Source organism: Octopus bimaculoides, chromosome 22, assembly GCF_001194135.2.
Source record: "Octopus bimaculoides isolate UCB-OBI-ISO-001 chromosome 22, ASM119413v2, whole genome shotgun sequence".
NCBI lineage: Eukaryota > Metazoa > Mollusca > Cephalopoda > Octopoda > Octopodidae > Octopus > Octopus bimaculoides.
In genome coordinates, this window is record NC_069002.1 from 14951039 (window position 1) to 14960469 (window position 9431).

The following is a 9431-nucleotide window of genomic DNA, read 5'->3' on the forward strand; positions in this document are numbered from 1 at the left end:
ATATATATATATAATACATATATATATATATATATAATACTACTAAAACTCTCTGATTGTTTGCTTGCTTGTCTGTCATTACATACAGCCAAACTGGTGCGTAATGGAAAATACTATGAATTAAGATAACCCTGAAATGTGAATACAAACAGAATGAAACAAGTTTCGTGTAAATTGAACCATGGATTCCTGAGATGGTGGGGGTATTCATAAATGCTCAAAACTGTTCATAATGGGAAAATACTCTGAAAGGGAAGAAACTCTAACCTTTCAATTAGAGACATTATGATCAATGTCGGTAAATTTGATAAGTACATCTGCATGCAAAAAAAGCCTTGAATTCTTTTTTTTTTTTTTTTTTGCATGAAATCAAGTACTCTGATCTCCTAATGTGCTGCAAACTCTTTATTTTATTTTTGTTCTGGTATGGGAGGTGGAGAATTGCCCCCCCCCCTCCACCTCCCCATACTAGAATCATTGGGTATTTTTTATTTTTTTATTATTGTTGAATGAATTATGGTGATCTCCTAATATGCCACAAAACACTTTTTTGGGTCCAGAAAATGGGGTGGGGTGGGGGAGGGTGTAATGCTTGGAAATTTCACCCCCACACCCAACATTTTACAGAAATACATTTTCTCGAGTGTGGATTACATGATTCATTATTAAATAGATATTTACTAGTTGGTACTATATCGTACTAATGCATGTGAAATAACCTGGAAAAGAAAAAAAAAAACCTGAAACAAAACTCCCTTGGTGGGAAACTCCAAGGTACCCTCTACCCCTTTCCTTTCCTGAAAAAAGTTGCTTGCAACAGGTTTGGAGGTCAGATGCATTGACTGCACTCAAAAAAACTTGTGGAAAAAAATTATTTCACACTGAGGTATGAACAGGCACTTTATGAAATATTTACTGAAACAACTGTAATATTATGCAATAAAGCATTTTACTCAATCCATTTTCCCTTATTCATATTTACAAATGTGTGTGTGTGTGTGTCGCAAAATGAGGAAATCTGACTAATGGAGATTTTTTAAACTTACCCCGTTTTTAAAAGCATCTTCGGTGTCTGTGATTTCACTTGACTGGAAAAGCGCAGTCTTTGCACCAGATGAAACATCTTTTTCGACAGTCTTAGAACCAATGGACCAAATACCTTTGTAACTTATCACCTCACCACTAGGTAAGGGTTGGAGCTGAGTGAATATGCACGTGTATGTAATAGCGTTTTGGTCACTATTAATTGCGTATGACACGCTAGGAGCTCCAGGTTTAGTTAAGTTACCTACAATAACAAAAACACATAAAATAGAATAAAATAAAAGAAATGAGATCGATTAATAATAACTTTTTGATATTTGAGGGGAGGGGCTTAGTTAATTAAATTAATTGATACAGTATTTTATTGACCTGGAAAAAAAAAATGAAAGGAAATGTTGACCTTGGTTGGATTTGAACTCAGAACATAGAGAACCAAAACAAATACTGCAAGGTATTTTATTCTGATGCTGGGTTTAACATTAAAACAGTGGTTCCCAAATGGTGTTGTGGAAGAAGATAGCAGGTGAAGTGGGATGATTGAAAGACAATCAAAGATGTAGAAACAGTTTCAAAAAATTCATATACCAAAAACAAATATTTCAAAATTAAAAATATTATTGGGTTCTTTTGGGATATACAACCAGAAACAATATCCATGTGTCTCCTCAAAAGTATTACCCATTCTTTTACAGTTCTCCACAACATATTGCTGTGAACAAGGATTTTCAGTTCTGATAAATATCGGCGATCTTTACTAAAGATTGGCCTTTTCTGTAAAAAGCGTTGGAGAGAAACAAGGAAAGGATGTCATAAAAGCGAAAGACATACAGAGAGCGCAATTTATTTTGAAGGGTTTACGGTTAGGGTTAGGGTTTGGGTTAGGGAATTCCGTCCGTAACCGTAACCCTAACCACTAAGCCTAACCCTAACACCGTAGTGAAGATCCTGCGGGTGTTACGGAAAAGGCCGATCTTGGGTAAAGATGGCCGAAGACACTTTTTACGGAAAAGGCCAATATTTAGGACTCGTACCATAAGATCGCCCAAATATCAAAAACCAAAAAGGGGAAAGGCTTCTTTGCGTTGATGAGGAGATGAGAGTTTATTTATCTCAAATTAGGCTTAATATAAAGAAGATTACTCGTGAAAACAAGCTCATACTTTCATTAAATCTGTGTACTTTAATCATATTTTAAGTTATTTGTGTTATATATTATATTTAACTCACTATTAGACATTTAAAAAAATTTTTATGTGTACTTTTTATCACATAAAATTTGGTGAGGCACGAGCAAATTACCACTCCAAATATGTGGCCCAGAGAAAAATAGTTTGGGAAACACTGCGTTAAAAAAAGACGTTACTTCTGTCAAATTATTAATGATTGAATAAGTGAATGCAAATGCGTGTGTGTGTGTGTGTGTGTGTGTGTGCATATGCTCTCACTCTGCTTGTCTGTCTGTCTGTTTCTCTCTTTCAGGGACAACTGCTTATTTAGTTTTCATTTACTGTTTATCGTTTGTCTCAATTACTGGACTGTGGCCATACTGGGGCACTGCATTGAAGGGTTTAATCAAACAAATAAACCTCAGTACTTCTTTTTATATGCCTGGTACTTATTCTATTGATCTCTTATGCTGAACCACAAAGTGATGGAAACTTGAAATAATGACTGGGGACAAACCTTGGCAAGCTTTTGTTGTTGTTAATTCTGTCTGTGTCACCTGTGTTGTTAATGATGGCCCTGTAACATCTGTTGGTTCTGTTGGTAGTTCAGTTTCTATTGTGGTTGGTTCTGTTGGCATTACTGTGACAGTTTCATTATCTGCAATTCAAGAAGAATATTTTAATATTTAGAGTTTAATAACAGCAGACTTTGCTTTTGCATTTAACTTACAAACTTATTGGAGGTGTTTTTGTTTTTTTTCTTGTATAGCATATGTTTTGCTCAGAAGGCTATAAAGATGTTTGATAAAATTCAGTGGTAATTCTATGCAGGTTAAATAATTAAAAATACATGCATCTATACATATGTACATACACACACACACACATATATATATGCATGTGTACATTGACTCAAACCATCAGTCACTCTCTCTCTCTATATATATATAATATATATATATAATATACACACACACACCTGAATATCATGTCTATAAAGGTGCAAAACAAAATGGGGAACATAGTATTTGAAAACTGATGGCAGAGTAAAATATGTTTCACTGAAGCTGAAAGTTTTAAATAACTGATGATGGCTCATTAAAATCATTGAACATCCAATTCCCAGTTTGACAGTTTCCTGGTTTGACAGGAGCTGGTAAGGCCAGGATCCATGCTAGGTTCCATAGTCTGTTTTGGCATGGATTCTACAGCTTGATGCCCTTCCTAATGCCAACTACTTTTCAGAGTGCACTGGGTGCTTTTTATATAGCACCGGCATCAGTGTTTTTATGTGGCACCATCACTGATAGGTTCACCAAGTACCTTGCAAGTCAAAAACCTCCAGCTGGTAGTACGGAAGTAGTATTGAGAGGGTGTGTGGATTTGTGCCACTTAAGGGATTCAAGACATAGAAGGGATGCTGTAGACACATGGATAGCCTGGTTGGGAAACAAAGGAGAGTGAGTTGGAGAGTAAGATAAAGGGAGCAATAGGGAGACAGAGATGATAGTGAAAAGGTGTTAGGACATAGCCACAAGGGACATTGAGTCTGGTGAGAATAGGTGAGGCAATATGGAAGTTTGGGATCGATGAGAAGATTGGATAAGGTGACTGTTGCAGATGATGGAGAGAAATATAGGAGAGGTTTGGAAGCAGGTGTTGCAGTAGATATGTGAGGGCATTGAGGATGATAACGGGTAAGCAAGGAGTTGAGGGGGAGCTGTACAGGAGGAAAGGAAAGGTGCAGAAAGGAAGTGAATGGTGGAGACAGTAGGCTAGGGGAAGAAAGGTAATTGGTGGGGAGGAAGGTAACTGAGAAAGTCTAGGGATGTAGCATGTACCCTTCTCTGCTTTTAGGGGATACTGAAAGTGATGATTATTAGGGAATGAAATGTGAGTGGGGGGGGGAATATGATTGACAAGGTAGACAGGATGGAAGTAAGCATTAAGAAGATGGTTTTAGGATATCAGTTCTGCCGTGGTGGGTAAGTTGAGTATAACAAAGCACCAGACATCTTGGTTACTCTGAGGTTGGAGGTCGGGGTGAGAAAAGTAACTGGGATTGGGGAGTTGGAAAGTAACTGAGAAAGTCAAAGGATGCAGTATGTGTGTCTTCTGCTTTCAGGGGATACAGGAAGTGATGAGTATTAGAGAATGAAATGTGGGGTGGGGGTGGGGGAAGATGATTGACATGGCTGAGAGGATGGAAGTAAGCATTAACAAGATGGTTTTAGGATATCAATTTTGCTGTTGTGGGCAGGTCTCTTTGAGAATGGCAAAGCACCGGATTCCTTGGTCACTCTGAGTCAGTAGTTCAAAACCCATTCTGTATATACACGTATGTATCTGTTTATGATTTTACTTTCCACAAGGAAAAATAAACCAAATCAACTTACCTGTAGCTCGCAAGGCAATTTCTTTAGTTGCAAATGTCACTTTCCATTCAGCAATGACAATTTCAGAAAAGACCAATTTTGTTGAAGATGTGCCAAAAAAGAACTTTCCGGAAGCTGTTGAGGCTGTGTTCTTTTGAAGATACTTCTCTGTTTCTGATACCAATTTGCCATCTAAAAACAGTTTCAAACCTGTATAGACACTCCAACTGAAAGTAATGTTTGTGTAGGTGTTTAGGACTAGTTTACCAGTGGAAACAGTCCACTGTTGAGTTTTGGTACTGAGGGTCAAAAACAATTGATTTCGTGTGTAATACATTGCTACACCTGTTCCTGCTGGATCATCTCCTCCATTGGTGAATATAAACATATTTTCCTTTATACTTTTTATAATCGTTATGAATGAGACACTTATCTGTAAGAGAAGAAGAATAGAAAAAGAAATTTTAAGGTAAATGAGAAATAAAATAAAAATCATGCAGTCTTTTGCAATAGAATCAATTTCTCAGTGGATTTTACATGAAGTTAATATAGAAAATATTTCTTATAACATGGGTGCAAGCATAACTTGCTTCCCAACCACATGGTTCTGGGTTCAGTCCCACTGCATAGCACCTTGGGCATGTGTCTTCTACAATAGTCTCAGGCTAACCAAAGTCTTGTGAGTGGATTTGGTAGACAGAAATTAAAAGAAGCCCTTCGTATATATATATATATATATATATATATATGAGAGGTATTGGTATCCAGAAGACCCAAGGTGGCAGGTAATGCTATGTAAGTGCTATGGAAGGACCATAGTTAAATACTTGGTTTCATAATGATATGAATCAGGAGTTATATGAGCATGTATATGTTAAATAAAATGAGACAACAAAGCCAAGGCTGTGTGGAATTTTCAGGACATTTATGAAGAGGAAGTTAGTCTTACAGCTGTTTCTTGGATATTAGGAATATCCCTTCATCAGAGACGATGTGAGATGGTTAGTTTCAACAAGCAGCCAACATATACATAGCTCCAATATCAAACTCTATACTTTACCAGTGGAAACAGTCCACTGTTGAGTTTTGGTACTGAGGGTCAAAAACAATTGATTTCGTGTGTAATACATTGCTACACCTGTTCCTGCTGGATCATCTCCTCCATTGGTGAATATAAACATATTTTCCTTTATACTTTTTATAATCGTTATGAATGAGACACAACAGAAACCCTACCACAACAGAAACCCTACCAATCCCACTAACCAGAATACTACTGCTACAATATCCCCCACTATTACAGATACTTCAAAATACTGCCCCAGCATAGCCGCAGTCTAATGACTGAAACTAGTAAAAAAATAAAAGATACTAAAAGATTATAAATGAAAGCAAGTACTTACACCCAAGCGACAACCCTCTGGGTTGCTAAGACACGTGGTCTGTAATGCATCTGCTGCAATAAACTGATCTTTCCCTTCCAGATTTGCTCCAAGAACATCCTTGGTTACTTCAACAAGTGTCACATTACTTGAGATGGTGAAGTTCAGAGTGGAAGTTACTAAGACTTTGCCTACGATCTTTTGGAAACTGCAGTCCTTTGTTTCAATTTTTTCAGCTGGTAAAGACAAGAATTGTTGTTTTAAATAAATGGTCTTGTGGAAAAACACATGTCAATATGTGTATATGTATGCATGTAGACTGATAGATAGACAGACAGATAAGTAGGCAAGAAGATAGACAAATAGACAGGTAGATGAAATAGGCAGACAGATAGACAAGCTGAAAGTTGAAATCCTGCAAGGTAAACTTTGTCTTTCATCCTTTTGGTGTACATAAAATACCAGTTCAGGATCAATGTTGACTTATCGATTTCTCTCTGCTGTATATGTGTAATTTAAAGTGGAGGCGCAATGGCCCAGTGGTTAGGGCAACAGACTCGCGGTTTCGATTCCCAGACCGGGCGTTGTGAGTGTTTATTGAGCTTAAACACCTAAAGCTCTATGAGGCTCCGGCAGGGGATGGTGGCGAACCCTGCTGTACTCTTTCACCACAACTTTCTCTCACTCTTACTTCCTGTTTCTGTTGTGCCTGTAATTCAAAGGGTAGGCCTTGTCAGACTGTGTCCCCGAGAACTACGTTAAGGGTACACATGTCTGTGGAGTGCTCAGCCACTTGCACATTAATTTCACGAGCAGGCTGTTCCGTTGATCGGATCAACTGGAACCCTCGACGTCGTAAGCGATGGAGTGCCAACAACAACAATATGTGTAATTTAAAGACCAATCCTTGTCACATTGTATCACACTGAGGATTGCATTGATGGCACATGGGTCTGTGGCACACTTAATCACTTACATGTTAAGCTCACCAAATAGAATTCTGTTTGTCAAACGAGTGAGAGCTCAGCAGAGAATTTAACATGTAAATGAGTAAATATATTTCCCTGTTACAAATGTGAATAAACTTTTAATATACAAGTTAAAAACTTACATTCAACGAGGCTCCAAGCAGAACGATTCTGCCTTATGTTACAGATGAAGGATGTTGTCATTACTAAGTAGCCATCACCATAGCATTTATCGTCGATAATACAGATGTCAGCCTGAAAAATATAGCACATTCATATATATATATATATATATATATATATATATATATATATATATATATATATACACACACACATTATACACACACACACACATATATATATAAATGCTAGAATAAGAAATAGAAAGTCCTTGGTACAGTATTATATATTTGTAAAAATGAATAGAAATGACTTTTCTGATAATTTTCCCACGTTAATAATTAGCTGTTAGTAAGAAATATCTAATAACCTATGAATATCTAATTATCAAAGCAGATCTGGGCTGAATGCTTACAAAAAGGGTGGACTCCTTAATGGGCCAGGTGGGGATATTACTCATTCAATAATAATTGAAGTAATTAAAAAATATATACCTATGTGTATTTGTGTCGTTTTGTCTTGACACAACATACATGTTGAAAACAAGTGTTGTTTGTTTACAAGCTTCTCTGAAATCTCATTTGATTATTGTACTATTTATGTTCAAAGAACTGGAGGAAATATTGCATTATTTAGAAACAGGTGAGGCTTGGCAACAGGAAGGATGTCCAGCAGAAGAAAATCTGTCTCAGTGAATTTTGTTTGATTCATTATCATTTAACATCTGCCTTCCATGCTGGCATGGGTTGGATGGTTTGACAGGAGTAGGCCAAGTAGAAGACTATCTCAAGCGACTGTGTCTGTCTTGGTATGGTTTTTCTGGCTGGATGCCCTTCCTAACGCTCACCACCCTGCATAGTGGACTGAGTACTTTTTACATGACACCAGCACAAATTAGGTCAGTTTTGGCATGGTTTTTACAGCTGGATACCCTTCCTAACACCAACCACCCTACAGAGTGGACTGAGTGTTTTTTACATGGCACCAGCAGCACAGGTGAGGTAAGTTATGGCATGACTTTTACAGCTGGATGCCCTTCCAAATGCCAACCACTTCACAGTGTGGATTGGATGTTTTTTACATGGCACCAGCACCGGCAGGGATGCCAAGTAACTTGCAAGACAAGGAATTTTGAGAGGGAATGGTGCCTTGGAGGAAATATGGACATCATAATGATGATGAAGATATGGTAAAAATTTGGAAAGAGAATGTTAGTCATTAGTATTGGTAGAAATTAATTCACAAAAATCTGAAAAAAAGAATATTACAAGTGATTCAAAGTTTGACCCTGCTCCCCACAAAAAAAGAAAAAGTAGTTTCTTACACGTTGAGTGCAATTTTGATCATCACACTTGTAGCAAACTGGATTATAACGTGTGTAATTCAAGCTTGAATCTGAGCCTTGATTTCCGTCATTACTTATGGAGATCTTGTATTTTCCTAAACTATCAATTGGACAAACGACTTGATCACTGGTAACATAAGTAGCACTCTTGCTATAAAATTTCGAACCCATGTCCTACAAAAATGAAAATAAAAAATAGACAGGAGGACATTAATACATGAATAAGAAAAAGGAAAATTCCTTCTTTTTTCATCATCTTTTAATTTTTATTGCATTTGGTGATATATGGTTTCTCTATGATTGGCCATAACACTTAACTTCCTAAAAAATATATAATTGCTTCAATGCTTTCAAGTGAGCTTTTTTGGATATATGAACTATTGATGATAGAGATATATAGCTTTGTTTGTTTGTTCCAAGTTTCCAGTGGGCCAATCACTTAATCTCTACCTTTTCAATAGTAAAACTGACAAGGGATTGTCTGTGCTAATTGGAGGGAACAAATATTACAAAGGTACACTCAAATGTAGAGGTTTTATCTCTTTTCTTCCTGATGTACAACAATGGAGTTTATAAAAATATTTCTAATGCTCCTGACCAAAGCACTTCATTTCACTTTCATTTAATAACTTTGTCAAAGGATTCAGGGGTATTTTAAGGAGGACCAAATTCCTTTCAGAACAATTTAGTTAATGAAATTAATTTGATTAGCCTAGGCCTCATCTACTTGTTTCTTCTCTTCAACTTTAAGTATCATCATAAAGTCGTCTGTTCCACTAAACTCACTTTCCTTTTATTGAATACTAACAAGTCTTATGGTTAGTGAATCCAATTCATTTACTCTCTTTACTCTTTTTACTCTTTTACTTGTTTCAGTCATTTGACTGTGGCCATGCTGGGGCACGCCTTTAGTCGAGAAAATCGACCCCAGGACTTATTCTTTGGATGCCTAGTACTTATTCTATCGGTCTCTTTTGCCGAACTGCTAAGATATGGGGACGTAAACACACCACCATCGGTTGTCAAGC

General features: G+C 36.9%; 1 protein-coding gene across 1 annotated transcript in view; it reads right to left on the reverse strand.

Annotated features, from left to right (window-relative positions):
* LOC106880038 (uncharacterized) overlaps positions 1-9431 on the reverse strand; it is a 456507-nt gene that overhangs the window by 16160 nt on the left and 430916 nt on the right. Inside the window, exons 210-215 of the mRNA XM_014929839.2 lie at positions 8383-8577; positions 7079-7190; positions 5989-6203; positions 4607-5018; positions 2728-2868; positions 1047-1288 (exon numbers count right to left, since the gene is read on the reverse strand). Of these exons, the coding sequence (XP_014785325.2) occupies positions 1047-1288; positions 2728-2868; positions 4607-5018; positions 5989-6203; positions 7079-7190; positions 8383-8577 (1317 nt within the window). The remainder of the gene's footprint in view (positions 1-1046; positions 1289-2727; positions 2869-4606; positions 5019-5988; positions 6204-7078; positions 7191-8382; positions 8578-9431) is intronic.